Source organism: Myotis yumanensis, unplaced genomic scaffold (genome assembly GCF_028538775.1).
Source record: "Myotis yumanensis isolate MYYU_CA2020_CCGP unplaced genomic scaffold, mMyoYum1.0.hap1 SCAF_12, whole genome shotgun sequence".
NCBI lineage: Eukaryota > Metazoa > Chordata > Mammalia > Chiroptera > Vespertilionidae > Myotis > Myotis yumanensis.
The window spans coordinates 46,542,389-46,567,406 of record NW_027223763.1 but is presented as its reverse complement, the minus strand read 5'-3'; the positions used below and the strand labels follow the sequence as shown (position 1 = coordinate 46,567,406).

At 42.3% G+C, this 25,018-nt stretch overlaps 1 protein-coding gene across 2 annotated transcripts in view; it reads left to right on the top strand.

Annotated features, from left to right (window-relative positions):
* LOC139021224 (histone-arginine methyltransferase CARM1-like) overlaps positions 1–25,018 on the top strand; it is a 227,150-nt gene that overhangs the window by 187,538 nt on the left and 14,594 nt on the right. For both annotated transcript variants that reach the window (XM_070431573.1, XM_070431574.1), the window contains exons 7-11: positions 1,967–2,057; positions 16,204–16,285; positions 17,626–17,711; positions 20,339–20,428; positions 22,632–22,769. In XM_070431573.1, the coding sequence (XP_070287674.1) occupies positions 1,967–2,057; positions 16,204–16,285; positions 17,626–17,711; positions 20,339–20,428; positions 22,632–22,769 (487 nt within the window). The remainder of the gene's footprint in view (positions 1–1,966; positions 2,058–16,203; positions 16,286–17,625; positions 17,712–20,338; positions 20,429–22,631; positions 22,770–25,018) is intronic.

Here is a 25,018-nt window from a genome sequence, read left to right as displayed (position 1 = left end):
CAGTGCCAAATCAGGTGGTATAGTGGGTGCATATGATTATACATTTTCTCATGCAATCGTTTGCTTTTCCTGGAGTTAATTGCCTTTTCTCTTCATTGGCTTAGTTTTCTATATACTCATTACTAATTTTTTCCATGTTCCAACAGGTCTGACAGATCCTATCAGTATTTATTCTGTGAAGCCTTCCTCCTGTGGCCCTCTGTCCTCTACCAGTCCTATTGCATGGCTACCACACTTTGACTTTCTCTCCCCATTCTTGTGTCTTACACCATCATTTCCACAAAGAATATTCTCTAACAGGTTCTGGAGAAAGGAAATGTTAGAAGTTACTTTTTATTGAGTCCGTGGATTATCATATTGCTCGTTAGAGAATTTTAACTTGAAAACAATTTTTTTTCAGTATTTTCAAGGCACCTCTTTCTGGTTTCTGGTTTCTAATACTGCTATTGAGAAGTCCAATGCCATTCTGACTCCTGATGCTTTAGCGTGACATACTTTTCCCCTGTGGACACTTTTAGTATCTTGTTTTTATTTCTAGTCTTCTTAGTACGAACTTTTAAAGTTCTTGTGCTGGACATGTAGTGAGTGCACTGAATCAGAAGACATTTTCTTTAACTCTTGGAATTTTTAAATATTTTACCATGGATGATTTCCTCTCCTCCATTTTTATCTGATATCTTTGGAATTCCTATTAGGCTTGGGCTCAGAACATCCTCCTCTGAAGCTTCCCAAGTTTACATATTACTTTCCTAAGGTTGTTTAATAGCCCTCTATCTTGAAATTGAAAAACCCCCGTGCAATCATTGCTTGACACCAACGCATGAGATTTAGAAGGTGACATATGAATGATGTTACAATCATGCTTTTTCTCTACCTCTGACCATACCCTAAATAAAACAATCTGTTTTATTTTAATAGACTTTGAGTTAAAGTATGGGGCCATTGACTATCGAAGGGTATTCCATCCCTGGACTTTGTCCTTCTACTTATTAGCTCTGGGATTGTGGCTGAGACACTTAAATTTCCCTGTTCCTTATTTTTCCTCATTTATGAAATAGGCACAATAATAAAACCTACTTTATATTGTTATGAGGATTAAATGAATTAACGCATAGAAAACCCAGAAAAAAAGTTCATGGCAAAGTTAACAAAATCAAGACATTTTAGGTATTATTATTAGTTTTGTGGCAGCATCTCCAGCCTCTTAGGCAGTCCTCGTTTTTGAAATAGGGTTAATAGTTCATCTGTCTTTCATGTGCAGTTTAATAAATGACTATTAGAAAGGGTCTCCCTAAAAACACAAGAATAATAATGCTGATCACCAAGTCTATCTGCTCAGAAAGGTCTTATTTCAGACATGCTAGTCTAGGTGTTTGCTTGCCAGCCGAAGAATCTGCCTTTCTCCTGGTGACTATAGATGTCGGAACAAAATACAAGCGTGGTTGTGCCAGCATGGAGGATGGTGAGCATGCATATAAACATAGATTCCAGTAGCACCTAAAAAGATAGTCAATATCATTATAGACGGACAAGTCTGAGAAGGGAAATAAAAATGTGATAGAATGATGAAATGTTTATTATTTTCAAAGCCAAGTTTCTTGTATAATGAATAAGAGAGAAAAATTAAATTAAGGAAGTGCCCAGAATTCAAAGCAGAAGACATACAGAAAAGAACAAAGCCACTAGCTAGGAAGGCAAATAGGCCAGGTTGAATGTCTCACCTAGGACTGTATAAGCTTTTATCAGCACATAGCTTAGGGACTTGATTTGGTATTCTTTCTTATATCCCCTCTGATCTTCTGCCTAATTTTCTTATCTTTGCTTTGAGGTGAAATTGTATTTTAGCCTGTTGTGCAATAGCTGAACTAGATGGAAGAATGAAGGTGGTCAAGAAGCAGGTAAGTGGACCGTTCAATCAGAAGGCAGCACGAGTCAACTTTTGGGTCTGTTGTTTTTTGCTCATTAGGAAAGATGTTCCCGACATTCAGTGACATCCACTTGGCCCCCTTTTCTGACGACCAGCTCTACATGGAACACTACTCCAGAGCCAACTTTTGGTAATGTTCTCTCTTTCTTTCCTTTTCCTTTAGCAGTGGTTCTCAACCTTCCTAATGTCGCGACCCTTTAATACAGTTCCTCATGTTGTGACCCAACCATAAAATTATTTTCGTTGCTACTTCATAGCTGTAATTTTGCTACTGTGATGAATCGTAATGTAATTATATATGTGTTTTCCGATGGTCTTAGGCGACCCCTGTGAAAGGGTCGTTCGACCCTTAAAGGGGTCACGACCCACAGGTTGAGAACCACTGCTTTAGAGTAAATTAGAGTGTCTGAAATGATTGACATTTGGGGTCATATTTTGGGACTGAGGGCTGTCCTCTGCACTGTAGAATGTTTAGCCGCCTCTGTGGTCTGTATCTACTAGATGCCAAAAGCACCTTCCCCAGGGTGACAACCAAAATATCTCTAGACATTGCCACGTGTCCCCTTGGGGGGAAAATCACTCCCCATTGAGAACCAGAATAGACAAGTCAAGAGAACTGCTTAGTAATATCAAACACCCCAAAGGCTACCCTTGAGGCTAATATGACATCTTCCCCCTGACTGCTGTAGCTCTCTTTCTACTTTTCAGCATCCATTTTGTTGTCTCAGGACTATGGCTTCTTTTTTTTTTTAATATATTTTATTGATTTTTTTTTTTTTTACAGAGAGGAAGGGAGAGGGATAGAGAGTTAGAAACATCGATGAGAGAGAAACATCAATCAGCTGCCTCCTGCACACCCCTTACTGGGGATGTGCCCGCAACCAAGGTACATGCCCTTGACCGGAATCGAACCTGGGACCCTTCAGTCCGCAGGCCGACACTCTATCCACTGAGCCAAACCGGTCAGGGCAGGACTATGGCTTCTATTAGAACATGCCCTTGTCAGAGAACATATCAATCAATGTTCCTCACTGTAAATGGGTTGATTAAAAAATTTGTGGAGTTTTCCAAATTGGCTGTTGGCTTTTGGCAGTTCACCCTCTGAGACTTGGTTGTTTCATTTGAAAAATGAAAACTAACACAAAATTCTTTCTGTTCTAAACCACTATTCCTTCTAGCATTCTTTTCTGAGAACTGGTTTTTATAAAGAGTAAGAGGGGAGGATGATGATCTTGGACCCATGGAGGGAGAAACAGAACAAATGGCATCCTAGTGGGAATGTTAGGTGTGTAGGAGGGAGCACAGGCATGTGCTGGCAGATGGATGAGGATGGATGCTAAAATTTAAGCTTTGAGTTCTAGATGAGGTAAGCAGAGCCCTCCAATAGAGATATCCGAAGTTCATTTCCCAGGTTTGCTCTTTATAATTCTTTCTTTTGGTGAAATGACAGCAAATAGGAAGTGCTTTGGTGTCCTGGGTTACAAATTCTGTGAGAAGTAGGGTCAGAGGGCTACACTTTTTCTTTTCCCCAATGTTTTCTTGCAAAATAGGCTTTCCTACCACAGATTCATAGCATTATGTGGCTTCTGCTCAATCTGTATTTCTGAAACTTCAAGCCAGAGATTTTCCAGTGGGGATAAAGAGCCTATTGGTATGTGGAGGGCAATGAAATGGGGGAAACCTTACTTATGATTATTGTTCTGGAAGGCCTACCCTAACTGTTTATATTTTAAATGTGTCCTCCTTATTCAATCTCCATTGAAGAGTTCAGAATTCAAATAAAAGAGTAGACGGGGAGGTTGATTGTCCAGGCATTCCTTGTGTGACCTCCCAACCATACCATCTGCAGGCAGCTTACTACCTTGAGACTATAAATGATAACAGTGGACTGGCTAGGCTCCCCATAAGTATATAAACATGCTGCTACTTATTCCATCTAAAAAGAAAAATAACTTTTTTTATATCTCACTTCCCCAGTCAGCCACCGATCACCCATTTAAGTCCCTTTGCAGCAAAATTTCTAAAAAGAGTCATCTATACTCAGCCATCTCCAACTACTCCCTTCAGTTTTTCTCAAGACACTCTACCAAAACCACCCTTATCAAGGTCCCCAGTGCCCTGACCTCCACATTGCTAAAGTCAGTGATCAGTTCTCACTTCTTGACTTATTTAACTTGCCAGCATTTGAGCAGAATTATTTATTTGTCCCACATTCTTTTGATTTTTCTCCCTGGTCACTTTCTCAACCTGTCCTCCTCTGGTTTGTACTTGTCTCCTTAACCCCTTGATGTTGGAGTGCCCCAGGATGAAGTCTTTGGACCTCTTCTCTGTCCACAGTTGTTACACCCTTGGTGAGTTCACCCATTCCCCAAGTTCACATACCATCTATATACTGATGATTCCCAAGTGTATCTTTCTAGCTCAGACATGTCCTGGGAACTCCAAATTTTTCACAGTCAACTGCCTCCTGTAAATCTCCCTTTGGAGAGACTTACCATGTCTAAAACTCAACTTCTGATCTTCTCCACTAACACACAAACCTGCTCAACTCATAGTCTTTCTACCCCAATTGCTAAGAAGTTTATCTCTCAATCACTGAGCCCCCAAACCTTAAAGGCCTCTCTTCTTGTACCCCATAGGAAAACCATCAAGACATTATGTTGGCACTGTTTTCAAAATATATCCAGAATCTGACTAATTCTCAATATGTTCACTGTTCTCCCTTGATCCCAATACTATCATCTCATCTTGATTACTGCAATAGATTCTTAACCCATCTTTCCCAACATTTCCAAAACCTTCTAGTGGGTTCTCCCTAGTCTGGCTCTTCATTTCCTACTACCTTATTCAGTCAGCTCCATCCACACTGGTTTCGTGCTCATCCTTAGACACATCAGACATGCTCCCACCGAAGAGCCTTTGCATTTGCTGACCTTTCCATCTGGAATACTTTTCCCTCGATATTAATGGCTACTTCCTTCACCGCCATAAAGTCTTCATCAAATGCCACCTTCACAATAACCCCTACCCTGACCACCCTATTTAAAATAGTGACCATACAACTCCCAACCCCACGTTTTCTGCTCTGTGTTTTTTCTCTAACACATATCACCTCCTAAATGACATATACTTCCTTTATTTGTCATTGTTTATTTTTGTATCCGTCCTGATAGACTGTCAGCAATTACAAGAGCCAGAATTCTATCGATTTCCACTGTCTTCGAAGCACCCAGAACAGTACCTGCCACATGCTAGGCCTTCAGTAAATATTTCTGAATGAGTAGAAATTTCAATAATCTCAAGCATCTACAGAAATAATTACTATTAAGATTTTAGTTGATATCTTTTCAGTTTTTTCTGTTCTTCTTCATAAAATAAGAATCATACCACTTTATAGCATTTATTTTGTTTTTTCTTACTTTGACAATACCTTGTTGACATTTTCTCATTCTGTTATTCTTCTATATTCTACCAGAATATAGAACTTTATAGAGTTTTATACTCTAAATTCTAAAAGTAACAACACTAAAGTAAGTTTCCTATTATAGAAATCTTGATGTACATTCTGATTATTTCCTTACAATAAATTGCTAGAAGCAGAATCACTGGACCAAAAGGTGTGAAGAAGGAACTTTAAAAATTGTTCTTATATATTGCCAAATTGCCCTGTGGAAAAGTTTTACCAATTAACACTTCCACCAGTGGAATATGAGAATGTCTGTTCAGTCTTGCCCATAAGGGATATGTTTTATTTTTCTAAATGCCAATTTGATTTGCAAAAAAAAAAAAAATGGTGGCCAGTTTATTTTTAATCTGTACTGCTTTGATAGCTGGTGCATTTGAATTATTTTATTTTTAGTCAATAAACACACAAAAATATTTTTAAAACCATATAGTTCTCAAAATTTACAGCCTTTGCTTTCTTTCTAATTTCCCTCCCTTTATAAAGCAGTTTCTACATTAGACTACTAGCATGTGGATCTTCAGTTGCATTGCCCCAGGGAACAGGTGGTGAAAGCTTGCAAGGTTTCTGTTAGAAGAAGCAAAGAAGTGGAAATGCTGGCTGAGAGGAAGAAGGGGGATGAAAAAAGAAACGAGTTTGGGTGCATTCTGAGGGAGTCAGCTGAGAGACTGAGGAACAACTCACAGGCTGGATAAGATCATCAGATGTAATGAGTTATTAGCCTTCACATGACTTTCCTACCGATAGCACTTGACACCATTGGCTCTTCACATCCGGAGCCTAAACTTTGTTGTCCTTCTTTACTGGCCCCAACTGCTCAGTCTCCTCCCCATCATGATCCAAATCTTCAACACTGGAATGACTTCATTGTCTTCCTCTTTCTGTCTGTACTCACTTCCTTACTGATCTCATTCAGTCTCCTGGCCGTCAATATTGTCTTTAGGCTGACAACTCCCATGGTTAGAACTCCAGCCCAGATCTCTCCCTGGAACCATAGACTTCGGTTGTTAACAGGTCTACTTAGATTCTGTCGGGTATCTTAAATTTAACATGTCCAAAGGCAAGCTGCTGCTCTTCACCGCCACCCCTTAGTACGTTTATTGCAGTTACCGAACAGAAAGCATAGGCAAACTGGCAGTAGTTAAAAGCTGGATGAATCAGACTCTAGAACCAGACTGAACTGTGCTTAATTTTAGGTTCTATCAATTACTAACTGTAAAACCTTAGCCAGGTTAGTTCAGTCTTTCTGAAACACAATTTCTTTATTTATAAATTAAAGATCACAATATTACCTGCCTGGGGATGAGGGAGTTGCAGTTTCAGGGCAGTTGAGGGATCTGCCAGATGCTGCATGTATCTATCCCAATTGTAGATTCAGGGACTGTGGAAATAAACAAGGGTGAATATGAGCCTTAGATACCCCGTGCAATGGACTTGGTCCAAATTTTCATTTACTACCTGTCCTCCATAAGCCCTTATCTCTAGAGGCATCCTAAACTCCCTAGTATCAATATCAGTTCACCCTTGTTATCTAACATTCCTTTAAAAATTGAGATATTTGCCTGACTAGTGTGCCTCAGTTGGTTGAGTATGATCCCAGGAGGTCACTGGTTCAATTACTGGTCAGGGCACATGCCCAGGTTGCAGCTCAATCCCAAGTGTAGGGGACATGCAGGAGACAACCGATCTATGTTTCTCATCGATGTTTCTGTCTCTCCCTCTCCCTTCCTCTCTCTGAAATCAATAAGAACATATTTTTTAAAATTGAGATATTCTCCTTTCTCCCACATAGTTACTTTGTCCCAGAAACCCAGGTCCTCTGGAGAAGGATTGGGGAATATTTATCATAACTGCTTGTGGTGCTTCAGGGGCCTGGGCCTCCACTTCAATCATGGACCAGTGGTCTCTGCACCCATAAGCCAGATCTGGAAATTAGTTCTGCAAATTAAGTGAGGGACCCACTCTTTGTATTGTGACAGCTGATGCCATCAGCTCACCAACTAGCAAGTTTGTTGTTGTCATTCTTGTTGTTCTACTAATTGAGTTCCATCCTAGTGACTGTACATCTCTTTCACCTCTCTGGTAACACTAGGATCTGTCAGCATCCACCACAGATCCCTGTGGGTCAAGGTATTGCCACTCTAGCCTTGCTGTCTAACACAGTATTATGTCATTTTTGCCTATGACAGTCAATTACTGCTTTATTGCTTCTGACATTTTAAAAATTCCATCCACATTGTGCTCATTGAGAGCATAATTTAATGGCAACACCACCTATTATTATTGATCTACTGAGGAGAGCCACCGTAAGCATCTCAAAAATGCCACTGCTCTCTCACTAAGTTACTCCAAGTTACCTAATAAAAGGAAGGTTTTCTGGACTTTGCCTGAGAACAGTCACGTTGAATGTTCTTAGATCTTCTATAGTAAATTCATCTATTATTTCCACCTCTCTGAGCCTTCTGACCCTTTCCTCAATACTATGCTACAGAAGTTCTGGAATCTCTGTTTCATTAACTGCAGGCCTCATGATGACCAAGCTTCAAAGCGACTTCCCAGCAGATCATGAGGACTAGTCTCTTGCTAGAGCATTGAATCCGTGGAGTACCCCTTGTCAGTAAATTGTACCCTCACCTGACTTATATTCTACGCTAGTTCAACACCTTTAAAAATCCATTCCCATACATATTTTCCTGGTTCTTAGCAGAAAATATTAACCAGCTTCTGCGGTTCCTTAGGTGTGTAAGTTATCTCTTCCTAGAATAGGAATCGTACTTACTGCTTAGACAGTGCTGGAGCTATCAGCCGGACGGCAGTGAGTGACCATGAGCTTGGAGGCAGTGGGCAGTAGTGAGGCAAATCCTGAGGGGAACAAAATTATCTTGCAAGGCACAAGCTTCAGGATAAGTTGTGCAGTCTTCAGGCAAAGGGAAGCTATTCTCTGCTGTGAACAGGCATAAGAATTCTGCTTCTACTGGCCTGAAGTAGTCATGGGAGTTGGGAAGGTGTTTTCAGGATTCTCTGCCTTGTCCACTCAGCTATCCCAACCCCAGATCTCAGAGCCCTACTCTTTCCCTGTCAGGGCCCCAATATGATACATAAGACAAAGTTGCCCGTCCAATCTCCTTCACAGCTCTTCTGCTATTACTCTTTTACTATCTCCTTTGGGGATGGGGAGATGGGCAATTCTAATTTGAGGAATTGTCCAATTTTGTACCTGAGTTTTGGCACAGCAGGTCTGGGAGCACTGAGGAGATAGGAATTCCTTTAAATTCTGCTAAGAAAACCCTTCTGGTTTCACAGTGTGTCTTAAGTTGGTAGTTGGCTGCCCTGAGAATATAATTTTCTTTTTTGCAATGCTTCCAATGCTGTTAACAGAGACTTCCCTGCTCCTCACTCCGTATAATTATTATCACCCCAGAACCTCAAGCACACAGTCACCATATAGCCCAATGCTTCACCTTCTACCTTTACTGCATCCTAATTAACCACCAGTGGGATCATTAGTAATTGCGATGAAACTACATGCCAAGAGATATCACTCCCTGCTAGCAGTGAGGATTCTCTTGTCATCACATTGGTGAGTAATTCCATCTTGAGGGTCTACATTCTAGGGTCACACTTTATATTGATTGTCTTTGCTTGGGGTCCCCAGAAATCCCGGTCCTAGACACAGCTTATAAGGTACCACTATATTAAAAAATATAATCTCAGTGAAACAAGAATGAGGAGAAACAAGAGTGAGGCAGGCAAGGAGGGAAATAATACACAAGTACATTACTGAGCTGAACACTGTGTGGTATCAAACATCAAGAAATTGTGCTTGATCCATTGATTGAAGCACATCTCAGGACAGTTTATACAAGGGTGGGAGAGAAGCAAAGGTATCCATTGGCTCTTATATCACCGTTGGTCAGATGTTCATCCTTCCACATTAACTACATTCTGGATTGTTCATGCATGGGCACCAAATGGGTCTCGAGGCATCTCATGATCCAGAGTCAGCAAGGATGCCTGGGAGCAGAAGGGGAGAGACACATGGTGCAGGCCTGAGAGGAAGCACTGTTGGGTTGTGCTCACATGGGGTCAGATGAGCCCCTACCTCGACATAGCAGGAGCAGAACACATGGTTGAGGATTCCAGAGACAGGTAAGACAGAGCAAATCTGACACTTAAAAAGTGATACACCACTTAAGGAACCAAAGGAAAGGAGCCATTTCCCTTTTCAGAGTGTTATGAATGGATGATATGCATCCATCATGCTCGACAAGAGCAGATCCAATTGAATGATATCAGGGATAGATACCCTTTATGGATGGCCTGTAGTCTGTTGTTCTTTACAGAGATCAGAAGTCCATGCTTGCAAAGGACAAGGGAAGATGAATGTATCAGGAGTCTGCCACAGGCAATAAGAGCTCCCATTTTGCACCATTCCACTCCAAATATACTAAATGTCTTGCTGACCATGGTACTGCTGAGAAACAGGAAATCCAGTCAGCTGAATGAACAATCTGCTAAATTCCACTGTGAAGATAATGGGTAGTTTGTTCCTAGGCTAATTCTGCTCCAAAACTGAAATTTCTACTAAAGGTTCTTTGGACATAGGTAGAGTTTTAGGCCTTCTGGTCTGTCCCAGTAATATATTTGGCCCTGATAGTCACTGGTTCATAGAAATGTTATGTGGGCCAAATAACATTTCAAATCACTGTGTGATAAAAAAAAAAAAAAGATTTTTGTCGGAAGCTAAGCATAAGCACAAAGTATCTCAGAGAAGGAACTTCTGCAGGAATACTGAGATCAGTACAATCATGTTTGGAGTTTCATAGGCCACTGTCGTTGTTTTGTTATTTTTCAATGATTTTTAGAGCCATAATTTCCTTTCAACTCCCCAGTATTTTGTATATATATATATTTCCTTGGCTTCTCTGTTCATATCTGCAGCTCTTGAACTTATCTGGCTTTTGCTTATAGAATAAGCCTTGATTTTTACATTCATCCTTTTTTGTAACTTGTGTCAAATTTATAGCTCTTCCATAATACTCTGCCGCTGAACCCATACGCATCCAGACCTGTGTCATCAAGGATGTAATATTTCAGTTTCTGGATCCTCTGACATCAGAGCTGACCATTTACAGACAGAATCACCAATCCAGCAGACATCCTCTTTACCATGCCCTGGCCTGGTTCTAATGGCTAAACCAATCTAGTTCCTTACACACAGAATTAGGAGTCCATAAAAAGCTATTTATTATGTTCATAGCACGTATACAGGCAGACTCTTATTGTTTTCTTTCTACTTTTGGTTTTAAGAAACAAACAAAAAAACAATGAAAAATTATAAGAAAAAGAATATTTCTGATGAATTTATCTGAAAACCCAAGAGTAGATTCAGCTTCTCAAGTACAAGTGGGTTGTGCTCAGGTGGGGTCAGATGAGCCCCTCCCACCGGCTCTCTCAGCCCCACTCAGTTCTTGGATAGGCATTTTCCTCATGGAAGCAACATGGTTTCCAATAAATCTAGATTTAGAGACTCATATCTCAATGTCTACTTCTCCTTTGTAACCATAGGAGCAAATATCTTAGACTTGATTGTCTTTGAGTCAGATGTTTAACTCTGGATCCATTGCCAAGGCCAGGGAGATAAGATGCTCTGATTGGCTGAGACTGAGCTACAAGCCAACCTTTAGAGGGCAGAGTCAAGACCATCCAAACCACAAGAACAGAAAGCGGGGAAGAGGTATCTCCCAGAAGATCTGTTGTCATTAACAGAAGAAGAGCAAGCATTTGCTGGTAGAACAAACAAAAGATGTCCACCACCCACAGTTGTCTTGACACTCTTCCTTCTGACAGGCTTTCTGTCACTTCTTATAGAAGAGCCACATCTGAAATTTGAATTCTTTTAAGGCCTGTGCACCCATTTACCCCTCTCCTTTGTACTAAAAAACATATTTTACAAATACAAAATGTATATAAATATAACACATGTAAAATATAAGCTGCATTATTCTGATGGGGTTTAAATCAGCAAAACCAGACACAAAATGAGTTGAGCATCTTTACACGATGGTACATCTGCATTCTGCTGATGCATAAAATTATCAGAAACAGCCAAGCCTTTAGTCCTGCCATATGTAAGGGATGTATAAGAAGTTGAATAAAGATGCAATTTGTTCCTAGACAGCCATCATTCTCCTATCAGCAGTGATGGCGAACCTATGACACGCGAACTCATTTTTTTGGTTGATTTTTCTTTGTTAATTGGCATTTAAATATATAAAATATCAAAAATATAAGTCTTTGTTTTACTATGGTTGCAAATATCAAAAAATTTCTAAATGTGACATGGCACCAGAGTTAAGTTAGGGTTTTTCAAAATGCTGACACGCCGAGCTCAAAAGGTTCGCCATCACTGTCCTATCAGTGTTCCCACCAGGCCATTCCAAACACCCTCCTATGCTGCATTCTCAGCACCCTATGTGACATAGGTGACATTCTTGGATCCTTGCTTTTGGTTTCTAGTTCTTAGGGTAATATATGACTTTCATTGATTGGCATCCCTTGGTTGTTAATTTCAATAAAGTATAGTGCATTAGGATACCCAAAAGTTGTTTAATTGTCCAACAGCAGAATGGGGTTTCCCTTCCCTCTTGTCTCCTTTCTTCCTTCATTATATTTTCTTAATGTTTTTGATCTTTTTAAAGGAAGGAAGCTTTTGATATGGATTGAGTGATTTTTTTTGTTGGAGTGAAGAAGCAAAGATTTTATTAAAGTAAAACATCTGAGTTATGCTTTGAGAGAGTGTGTTCATATGAGCAAGAGAAAGGAATGCTTGCATTGGAGAAGCTCTCTTCCGTTGAATCTAGAGACCAGTGCCAACTAATGCAAGAGAGCCCAAGGTTGTACCACCCTCCTCTAAGACAGATTCAGACACTGGTGGGGAGGAGGGACAAAAGACCAAGGTGAGCTAGAGGCGCGACTTCGAGAACAAGAGAGGCTGGAGAAGGGAGGCTCTCCTGGCTGCTTCCCTGAGCTAGGCTCAGCGTAGAGAATGTGGAGGAGTTAAGGTGATGGTAAATGGCTTGCCCCTTTCTCTGCATTGTGGGTATGTTTAGGCATAAATAACAGTAAGATGGTTTTCCTTCTAGACTGTAGTTGTAGGAGGTTCCAAATGCTGCATGTATTATGGAGAAGCGGGGGGTGGGAGGGGCGGTGAGTACACTTGGAATTTAGAAGACAGGACAAAAAAACACACACATAGATTCTGACTTATGTGCTTCTAAAGGGATCATAAGTTAAGTCGGAAAATAAAACCCACATATGATGGAAATGATCCCCAGCTTCTAAGTCAACGATTCATTTCCTAATCCATCCCCCCACCATGTATGGTAGGAGACCCAGAGAGATGCCAGCTCCCATCTGCTTTCATCATTTTATGATGCATTTCAGGAGATTTGAGATTTCTAAGAATTAGAAATATAGTCCAGCCAGAAAATTTTTAAAACCCAGGCAGTGGGCTCTGTGCCCACAACTCTCCGTCTGCCCAAGGAATGGTGCCCATTTGCACCACACTGATCATGGCTACTGGGCTTTAATTGGCACTGAACACACAAAGCAAATGGCACAGAGAGCTGTGGTTGTATGCGAAGAACAGAGAGCCGTTCTCAACCTCAGCCACTGCCAGGCAGGGGCTGTCTTTGCTCTTGGGGATTTCTCTTTCACCTACTTGGCGAGAATTCTAGACCAGCTAACTTAGTAGTGTTCAACCCTGATTGCACATTAGAATCACCTCTTGAATTTGGAAACAAATAAGTGCTAGGGCTGTACCCCAGATCAAATCAATCACAAATGTGTATGTGGGGGGCCGGGGGTGGGGTGGGGAGCATGCAGTCCCGGCCTCAGCACTTTTAAAAAGCTTTCAGGGGATTCTAGAGGAAGGACAGGGTGGAGTCCTTCTGGGCTCTCTGGGAAACTGTCTGTCTGTCTGTCTGTCTCTCTGACTCTCTGACTCTGTCTGACCCTTCCATCTTTCTCTTTTTACTCTCTCTCTCTTCCCCTCCCTCCTCTCTTTCTCCTTTTCCCTCTCTCTCTCCCCTCTTCCTCCTTCCCTCCAATAAAAACTTTTGTGACAATGACTTATTTCCCCATGAACACGTCCATCTCCTTCTAAATCTGAAAAGATTGTTTAAACATACAGTATTGTGTTTCCCAAGCATTTTCTAGGACTATAGGAGATTGTTTTCAAGATGTGTGTTTGTAAAATGAGATGCAGCACTGTTCTTCTCCTTTACCTGTAGGCAGCCTGGCTCTCACCCCTGGTGGAAGGAAAAGATTAAGAAACAAGTCAAGAACCTGAAGAAACTTGGAGGAATGATTTTCCATTTCTCCATTATCCTTGTTGACACTTGTGCTCACACATAGGGCCATTTAGGACACCAGTTTCTCAATTCATTCATTATATAAATATATAGATTTATATGTAGATATTTTCAGTCCTGCAGGTATGTGAGGTCCCATGCTAAGTGCTAGATATACACTGATGAAAAAGAAAATACTTCTGTTTTTTAAGTGGGTGAAACTTGAATATTTCATTGTCACACAAGGTTTTACATTTTTACATTATGGAAATATTTCATCTAATTCATAAAGATTGAATAGGAATTTACATGGTAAAAAATGGAAAGGGTCGCCGAAGCCAGTTTGGCTCAGTGGATAGAGCGTTGGACTTCGGACTGAGGGGTCCCAGGTTCGATTCCGGTCAGGGGCATGTGTCTGGGTTGCGGGCACATCCCCAGTGGGGGATGTGCGGGAGGCAGCTGATCGATGTTTCTCTCTCGTCGATGTTTCTAACTCTCTGTCTCTCTCCCTTCCTCTCTGTAAAAAATCAATAAAATATATTTTTTAAAAAATGGAAAGGGTCATTCTAGGTAGAGGGAAAGGCTCAGAGATGAGAAATAGGACAAGTTCTTCAGGATCTGTAAGGAGCTCAATGAGGCTTGCGTCGCACTTGGAGGTTGAGGACTGGCTGTTGAGTTAACACTATGATCCTTCCCTGAGTCTCTTGGGAGCATTGGAGACTTTGCCTCCTGTTGTAGAGCCTTCCTTTGGCTGTGCCTTCCATCAAAATCTAATTGCACCACAGATTTTAATGTTTATTCTGTGCTTTGCTTTGTTTTTTCTCTCGCTTTCCTCCATATTGGCAGGTGGAATTGGGGGGGAATAGAGATGGATGAATTAAATTCCCATCTGATTGACAGGCTATATAACACACACCCTTAGGAAACCTCTTTTTAATCTCAGGATAAAAGCCTTCACTCTTTAGTAGTGAGGTCCCAAGCCTTCCTAGCGTTGGACCTGGGAATTTGAAATTTTAACAAGCTCCTCCATTCTCTGAACTTCACTTCATTGTTCTCCCCACAAGAAATTTCCTTTATCTCAGCTACACCCTCCCTTTCCTAATCCCATGGTACAGACTGGGAACCATTGCCCTAGTCCCCAGCGCTGAAGTGAAGTTCAGAGAATGACAGCTGACACTTAGACAGCAGTGACAAAATGCCAAGCGAAATAAGCCAGTCAGAGAAAGATAAGTATCACATGACCTCACTCATGTGGAATCTAATGAACAAAATAAAATGATGAACAAAATAGATCCAGAGACATAGAAGCATGGAACAGACTATGGGACCTCGGAGGGAAGGTGAGGAAGGATGGGTGGGAGAGAGAGATCAACCAAAGAACTTGTATGCATATATGCATAACATGGACACAGACAATAGGGTAGTGAAGGCCTGGGGGCTGGCTAGAAGAGTTGGGGCGGGGAGGAGATGGGACACATAGATAATACTTTATTAACTATAAAGATTTTTTTTTAAATGCCAAGCACTGCTCAAAGGGCTTGGCTTATATTAACTCATTTAATCCTTACTGTAACCCTACAAAGTGAGCTTTGCATTATTTTTATTTTTAGAGATAAGAAAACTGATAGAGTTCCTGTGACTTGCCCAAGGCACACAGCCAGTCATCTGCAGAGTTTGAACAAAGCTAGTCTTAATCCAGATACTGGATCTCCTCCCTAAATAACCAAGACCTTTAGGCAACATGACAAAGAGCCCTGGCTGTGCTGCAGGTACCAGTGGTCGCTGGTGACTGTGTACAGCTGGGGCACTGAAGGAGAAAAGCAGGATTTGTAGCACTTGCCGGGTGTCACTGACCACAGAATTGAGAAGAAGTGTGCACAATGGACTGTGACAATCCAGCCGTCACTCACTGTGACTGCCCGTGTCTGCCATGACAGCAAAGGCTGTCGTGAAGGCGCGGCCAGTGGCTACAGAAGGACAGAAAAGGAAAATCCATTTCCCAAAACAGCAGGAGTGTCCAGAGGCTTTGCAGATCTAAAGTCGTGCTCTGGGTTGGGCTAATGAGAGGGCCCAGAAACTGTATTTTGGGACTTGCAGAGGGTGTCATACAGCAGGCATGAGATCAAGGATGGGGCGAGAGGTCAAGGATGGGAGCCCAAAGGCCTTCCTCCCCACCCCCACCCCCCGTAGCCTTCTCATTTTTCTCCCCACAAGAACTTTCCTTTACCTCAGCTCCACCCTCCCTTCTCTCTTGCCCAGCACAGGTCCAGTGCAGGTCTTAGAGAACATTTTCTGCTCTGCTGCTGCCTACTGACCAGTTGCCCTTCACACGGCCTCATTCTTGCTCCAGAGCTCACTTAGATGACCTGTGAGGAGCTTGAACACCACAGCTATGCTGGGCTTGGGGACTCAGGGGAGGGATGGGATGAGATACATGGTGATTCTTTATGCTCTTTCAGGTACCAGCAGTGCTTCTATGGGGTCAACCTGTCCAGTCTCCGGGCTGCTGCAGTGGATGAATACTTCAGACAGCCAATTGTTGTAAGTGTGTCCTCTTTACAGGCTTCCTCCCCGCGTGTTTATCTGTTGATTCATTCATTCATTCACGCACTCGTGAGCCTGCATACACTGTGCTGCCAGGCTGGGTGCTAAGCCATCACAGAAGAGCATATGTTTTCAAGTCTTCCAGCGCTGATCTCCCAGTCAATTAAGAAAATTCTCAGAGAATGGTACTGTTGAAAGCAAGGCGATTTGAGGACTGCCTTTCAATAAGTGACTCCTAATTTTCTTTCTGCTCAAACGCATCCCCTGCACACACTCGGCCTTCCCACTTCTTCAATAATTCACATCCTCCCATTGATTCCAGTGGTCCAAGGCGCAATTGAAGAGGAAGTGTGGTAAATAAATAGCTTAGAATAGGAGCTTTGCTGGCAAACAGATTGGGGTTTCAGTTGTGGCTCCATCTCGCCGTGTAACCTTGGGCAACTTGACGTTTGCGTTGTCTGAAACTCTTCCAGTTGTAAGTGGAAGGAAACCCAACTCAAATGGCTTAAACCAGTGGTTCTCAACCTTCCTAATGCCGCCACCCTTTAATACAGTTCCTCATGTTGTGGTGACCCCCAACCGTAAAATTATTTTCGTTGCTACTTCATAACTGTAATTTTGCTACTGTTATGAATGGTAATGTAAATATCTGACATGCAGATGTATTTTCAGGGGTCGCGACCCACAGGTTGAGAACCGCTGGCTTAAGCTGAAATGGAATCACAGGCCCTCAAGAAATGCGAAGCCTGGAGATAGAGCTCGCTTCAGGGACCTGCTGCAGAAGTTCAGACAGTGCCCCAGGCTCTTGTTTTTCTATCCTCATCACCCATTTCCTCTGATTTAACTCCATTTCCTCTCTGTTCCTAGGCAGGAGCCCCCTTCATGGCAGGAAGATGTTGCAGAAGCTCCAGGCTCATACTCTTAAAACTCTGAGTCCCAAAGAAGAGCCTGCCTTTTCCTAATAACTTGGACAAAAGCCCCAGAATTAGTTCCAATAAAGCCTGATTGTCTAGTGAATTTATTTACTGTGCAACTTCTTGGAATGTGGAGAAGAGGTCAATTCTGGATGGTCAAAAACCACCACATGCCTGCTCCAGAGAATTTGTGAAGATTGATATAGCCTAGTAAAGCACGAAATACTTAGGGCTGGGCATATAGTAACCACTAAATAAATGTTAGCTTGTATTAGTAATATTATTCTCATTAAGTTCATGCCTTCTAAAGTCTAACCCTTACTGACTTAAAATGCCAGGAGGAAAGCTAGACTGCAATCAGTCTTGCTTGAATTCAGTCTGTCCTGACAGAAAGATAACATCTTTGTGGTTTTTTTTCCCCAGGACACATTTGACATTAGGATTTTGATGGCTCGATCAGTCAAGTACACAGTGAACTTTATGGATGCAAAAGAGGCAGATCTCCACAGGTTTGTACCAATCAGAGACGCTCCAGATTTTTAAAGCTCCTCTCTAGCTCTCCCATCCCCAAAACTGCAGTGCAGAGATTTGCTGCTCACACAGGGAAGAGATTTGAGGTATGAGTCACACACGGGAATAGTACATTAGCACTAGTTTCCCTTATTGCAGAATAAGGGTAAGGATTGTTTTAAGAATTGAATGAGAAAAATTAAACAGTACATCTCTACTTGTATAACCAGACACTATTCCGAGCCCTTAACATATGACTCATTTAATCCTCACATCAGCACCATGCAAATGGTACTATTGTTATGTCCATTTTACCGATGACAAATATGAGGCAGAGTGGAACAATCAATTGCATAAGGTCACAGAATGAATAAATGTCATGAGAGCTAGGACTTGAACCGTTCAGAGTCTGGGCTTTTTAACAATTCTCCCAGGTCAGTGCCCATAAGAATGACAAGAAGAGCTACAATCTGAGGAGTGCTAACTACATGGTAGGTACTGTGCTAAATATTTTACAGGCACTGGCTCATTTTCAAAGAAGGCACTCAATCAGTGCTAGCATTTGCCCTCCTTCCCTCCACTTAAAGAGACTCTGCACTGAAGACTCATTTCTCAGATGGTGATATGAATCTTCTTGGGCGACCTTTCACTAGTATTTTGTTTTTACCTTCCCGAGAAGATCAATATTTATGTGTTTCTTTTCTGGGTAAGAAATTTAAGACCCAGCCAGATTATAATTTGCTTGGACTCATGAGGAATCAAGGGTCAGACTTTGGAAAATGCAGCTGGCTGACTCAAACCATTGCCTACCTTGAGATCACAATGGACAAAAGGTGTCAGTCAGGATAGGCCAAAACATGCTGCAGTAACAAAAAAGAATCTTTAGTGGCTTGTAATATCCCAGGTGTCTTTCTCTCCTACACTGTTTATCCATCATGCACCAGCTTCAGCTCTGCACACCCCTCAGTCACTCCTCAGTCAGGCTGGTGCGGCAGCCTGTGTCTGCAACGATGCCAGTCCCTGAGGAAAAAGGAGGAGTGTAGCAAAATATGCACTGGCAATAAACGTTTGTGCCTGGAAACAACACAGTGCACTTCTGTTCACATTTAATTGGTCAACATAAATCACATGGCGGTGCCTGAACTCAAGTGAGTGAATAAATGCAACCCTACCTCATGCTTGGAGCAAGAGAACTGGCATGTGGGGACAACCAAAGTAACTACCGCAGGGCCAGACAAAAGTGATTCCGACTGGCTCCATTGGCTGCTCTGGGCTACCTCCTGAGTTCCAGGAAGGTTTTTGAAAACTCTGAGATGTCATCTATCCATTTGGGCATTGATTCAACAAACGTTTATTGAGATCCTACTGTGTGCCAGGCACTGTGCTGGTGCATGCCCAGGTAGGAGCTCATGATCCATTTAGAGCAGCGGTTCTCAACCTGTGGGTTGCGACCCCATTGGCGGTCGAATGACCCTTTCACAGGGGTCGCCTAAGACCATCCTGCATGTCGGATATTTACATTACGATTCATAACAGTAGCAACATTACAGTTATGAAGTAGCAACGAAAATAATTTTATGGTTGGGTCACAACATGAGGAACTGTATTTAAAGGGCCAGAAGGTTGAGAACCCCTGATTTAGAGGAATGCCAAAAATGGGAGGAAATAATTGTAATACGATACCAACAAATTCAGTGTGACAAGTACAATGGAAATCTCCAGGAATGTACTGGCACTGCAGGTGGAGGAAGTTAGGCCTTTGGGGGGCAGCATACCTGCAAATAATGTACAACCCTCTTTGAAAGTTTCTAGAGCACTCACTAAAATAAGTCTCCTTGGAGGAATACAGCCTCAGCCATGGACCCGTAATATTGCTGTTTAATAGTGAAACACTTTAAAGTTTGCAAAACACTCTCATATACATTGTTTTCCTCATTTGACATTCACAAGAACCTTGTGAGGAAAGCAGGAGATTTTGTTACCCTTCAACAAATGAAAAAACCGAGGTTCAGAGAATTGAAGTGACTTTGGAAGGTCCCACAGTAAAGCAGGCTCCAGCATCTGGCTGTTGTTGTATCATTTCTAATCTTCTTTCCATTCCCACTTATTCTGTGTTTGGCATAAACCGTGGCCACTTCTGCATGACTTCTGCTGTAGCCTGGTGGGAAGTTAAATTGCCTCCCTGAAAAGTAAATGAACTATGGCAATGACCTTTGGAGCTTGCAACCCACTTCATTTTTCAGAGGCCTGAGCAGCCTTTCCGTTTGAACAGCTGCGCAGGGCGACTGCCACAGCCCATGTTTTGGCTTCTTGAAGGATGGTTGTCACCTGTGTCCTGGGCCGTCCCCCTCTTCGGTAGTCAAACGCGGCTCCAGGTGCTGCGCTCACCCAGCGGTGCTCTGGGTCGTTGCAGCACAGTGGTGTGGTCCTCGCAGAATTTTGTCAAGAGCAACAATCTCAAATGTGCAGCGTCACCCCAGCATTAATCACACCGAGAGAATCTTGTTGCCAAAGCACTTAAGAGAGAAGGAAAATATTCTGTGAGTGTTCCCACTCATCTCACAAGAGTATCCAGGATGTCTGTCAATAAGAAAATGTTCCTTCTTTCTCTTTTGTCTCCTTGCAGAGTAGAAATCCCCTTTGTGTTTCAGATGACACAGTCGGGCCTCATCCACGGCCTGGCGTTCTGGTTTGACGTGGCCTTTGTCGGATCTCTGTAGGTATCACCCCCCTTCTTCACCGCCTCTCTCCCATGCTGTCCTCTGCTGTTTCTAATCATACCTTTAAAATGTTTTAAAACTAATTTCAACTGCAACAATACTGGTTTTTACGCATTCCAAGAAGATAAGCATTGATGTTAGTGTTACTTTCAGATTTTAGGGTGAACTCAAAATAAGACGGGTTTCCATAGTGTCATATCCACTCTGGCTCAAAGGAAGGAGTGAGAGAGGGTCTGTGCTTTATCTACCCTACTGCTTTTTTCCAGAATAGATGTGGAGGGGCAACCATCCCACCTGACTGCAGAATCTCTTGTGTCTGGGGTAATACCTCGTGTCATTCTTTCTCCCCTTCACAGCCTTTGCTTTCACAGTCTAGGATCCCTTTTTAATGACCAGGCAGGCTGGTCGTGCTGATGCTCATTGCAACACTGGGTAACTTCTCCATCCTGCACTCCTTTCTCCCTACTGCAAAGGGTTGGAAGTTGCAGGGCTTTAAAAGAGGATTAAAAACCACCTACAAGTTGACTGTTAGGGCTTGGGACTCCTTGTAAAGGCTTCGCCACTCCCACACCCCACATCTTTGCTCTCCTGACTTCCCAGCCCTCTTCCTGGGCTTGCTCCAGTGCTCCAGCTAGCAAGAGATTTGCTTTGAGTCAAATGACCAGACAAAAGGGAACCCTTCACAGTACCCGCTCCTCTACCCCTTATCACACCATCCAGGCTCGTCTTTGTACCTGCTGAAAAAGAAGGGCCCATGGATCTGTGATAAAGTTTGGGGTTTGGGGAGAAGGGGGGTCCCTGGAGGCCTTGCCTAGGCTGGCAGAGAGAAAGAAAATGATGTGCAAGTCATTCCTACACCACATAAGCATGTCCATTCAAAGATTCCATACATTTTTCCCCTAAGACTTTCCCCCAGTAAATATCCCAAGTAAACGAATCTGTTCCTGAGAAGGTGATGGTGATAAGTTTTAAGTGGCCTGCTTCCAGAGGGAAATTTCTTTTAAGTTAAAAACGTTATCTTTAACAGCTATAGAACATTTGCATTCTACTTTGTAACGTAGCTAAATATATTTTGATATAAAAGCGGTTTATACTACTTAGTAACTTATATAAAATTTGTCCCCCAAATCTTCAAGTCAAAATATACACTGAAAATTTACCCCACGCTTAACATGCACATGCTCCCTATAAGCCAACATCACTGCCAGCTCCACAGCAAGTGGCCTCAGTGCTCAAAGCACAGCAAGATGTTCTCACTTCTTCATCTGAAATGAAGAACCTCAATTTAAACACTACCTCGTGCACGCACACACACACACACACACACAGAATATCTAAGTTGGAAAGGATGTAGAAGTCATGCACTCCAGTAGTTTTCCTTTTTATTGATTTTTAGAGACAGACAGACAAACAGACATTGATGTGAAAGAGAAACATTGATTGGTTGGCTGCCTCCTGAAAGCCCCCTGCCAGGGATCGAGCCCTCAACTCAGCCTGGGCATGTACCCTGACAGGGGATGGAACCAGCAACCTTTCAGTGCAAAGAATAATGCCCAACTAACTGAGCCATATTGGCTAGGGCTCCAGTACTTTTTCTTGCTTCCAGAATCTTCATCAGGACCCCATGAACAAGTTGGCATGAGTCATTAAGAACCCAGACTCCAAACTTCTTAAACAAATCAGTTCCCAATTTAACCCTGTTACTTTTTGGGTTTCTCGTGAACTTTGATTCAGAGATATGTCAATGGATAGGAAGCCTGGCTCTCCACTTGCCCTCTCTGTGACGTTAGGCAAGTCCTTTAACCTCTCCGGGCTTACCCATAGGCTTGTTGTGTAGATTTAATGGGCTGATATACATAAAGGTCCTGGGACAGTACACAGCACATAATAACTGCTCAATAAATTGAGCTATCATTGTCTTAAAAGGGTTCCATAAGTCAAAAACAATGAAAATTATCTATCAACCTAAGTCCCCAATCCAATCCTATATAATAAAAGAATAGTGTGCAAATTGTCCCCTCGACCTGAGTTCTTCTGGGAGTTCAACCAGGGGGCAGGCCGGCCAGGAGGAAGGGAGGGAGGCCCCAGCTGGCAGCCGCTAGGGACCCTACCATTGCATGAATTTCATGTACTGAGCCTCTAGTCCATTAATATAGGCCTGGAAGATAATTGGCTTTCAACTCTTTTCTTGCCCTACAGGGTAACAGTGTGGCTGTCCACAGCCCCAACCGAGCCTCTAACCCACTGGTACCAGGTGCGGTGCCTTCTTCAGACTCCTCTCTTTGCCAAGGAAGGGGAAACCCTCTCAGGGAGAGTGCTGTTCGTAGCCAATAAACGGTAAGCAGGAAAGTACAGCCGGCATCCCACCGCTGCTTGTGGGTGGGAGCAGGAAAAAGCTGGCAGGCCCCTGAGACTCCAGCACTGAGAAATAGCAACTTTCCAAAGGCCTGGCTGAATGTCATAGGTTGGGTACCCTCTGCCACCAAACTGGCAGGGCAGATGTCAACCTCACTGCGTGTGGCAAGGAAGAGGAGCTTGGGGTAACCAAGGGCCATGTTCTCCACCTGACCGTGGAGGAAAGAAGGGAATCCACCAACTCATGGGAACTCTTGCCAACGGCTTGAATTACCAAGTGCCTTCAATCCCACGTCAGCTTCCTGGCCTCACTTAGACCTGTCCAGCCACTCAGCCCAAATTCAGTGCAATGAAACCAATCGGCACTGCAGGAGCGGTGTATGGTGTATCAGGCAGGACTGGCTGCTTCCTGCTGGTCATGGATTTCACAAGGTCTCTGCAGTAATTACTTGGATTTATCTCATTTTTAATATCCTCTATTTTCTTTTTGCCTTGTTGGAGCTTCTCCTGGGTGCATTAGAGGAGAGAGGAAAAGCAGACTGGGTCCAGGACTCTCAGGATATTAAGGGTACTCAGAGGTCATCTCATTCAACTGTCTTCCCTCCCTACCAACCCCCCTTCCTTGGCCCTGTGCTTGAGCAGTCCAGGAGCAGAGAACTCACCACCTCCCCAATCAACCCTTCCACTTTTAAAAGTCTTTATTTATTTATTAAAAAATATTTTTTATTGATTTCAGAGAGGAAGGGAGACGGGGAGAGAGATAGAAACATAAATGGTAAGAGAAAACCATTGATCAGCTGCCTCCTGCATGCCCCACACTGGGGATCGAGCCTGCAAGCCTGGCATGTGCCTGGACCGGGAATCGGACTGTGACCTCCTCGTTCATAGGTTGATGCTCAACCGCGGAGCCACACTGATGAGGCTCTTTATTTCTTTAAATACAAAAACCTAACACGCTCCTATGTGAATTCAAAACTACAAAAGTGTCTCTAGCCCCCCTGTGCTCCCACCATTTGCCCCACTCTCCAGATGTGACCCATTGTCTGTTTCCTTGGAAGTGGCTTTCTGTGCGTGTGCCAACAAGTAACGTCCTTGTGGGTTGGTTGTTGTTGTTTTATAAGGAGGTTACACTAGCAATCTGAAACTTAAGATTTCCCTTAGTACTAAGTCCTGAATTTGTACAGAGAGATTGGCTTTGTTCTTTTAATAGATACATAATAATCTGGGGCATGGATATACCATAATGTTATTCTTCAATCCATGATTGATATTTAGCTTTCTTTCTTTCTTTGCTATTGCGAAAGGTTTGCACTAAATATCCTTGAACATATAGCTTGCCTATGAATATTTCTAAATGAGATGCCTAGAAATGGAAATGCTGGATTAACGAGTACGTACATGTTACAGTCTGGTAAATACTACCGATTGTCGCTCACACCAGCAGTGGCTAAGCCTGCTCGTTTCTCCACTTTTCTCTAGACTCAGTGTTGTCATTCTCTATGGTTTTTGCTAATCTAATAGTCCAAAAAATAATTTTTTAAAGTTGCATCTGGTTGTTTTGGTTTGCATTTATTGATAAGCTTAGGTAACTTTTCATACAGTCTTAGGCTATTGATGTCTTATACTTTAGATATCTCTAATTATTACAAAATTATTCTTACTGTTGATCCTATATCTTCCTATAAATTCTACTAGTTAATCTTAGTTATGTCTCTGAATTTTTAGAAAATGGTCTATTCCAACCTTCCAATAGCAGTTGTTCAAATATTTGGAGCATTTTATGAAATAGCCTTTCCATCTCTACCTTCAAGCTAACATCCTCAACTCCTTCCTTCTATAAGAGTGACTTTGAAGTAGTTTGAAATTCTAAGTCCACTCCTCTGGAAATATCCAGGTTATCATTGTCTGCTTTAAAATATTTCACTAAAACTAAATACAGGACAGCATATGTGTTCTGATAAGTGCTGGGTACAGAGTGACAGCAAACACTGCCATTTTGAGTACTGTACTTATAATAATGTACTTAAAGTTTAAATTAAGTCTAGGGGCCATTTTACTTGAGTGTTTAGTCAATTAAAACAAAAACTATTTTTATATGATCTAATTTTAAGTTATATTAGTGTACAGCTGATTTTTGTCAGCTTTGGTTCCATTTCTTATATATATACACATATTTTTAAATATATTTCTTTATTGATGTAAGAGAGGAAGGGAGAGGGAGAGAGAGATAG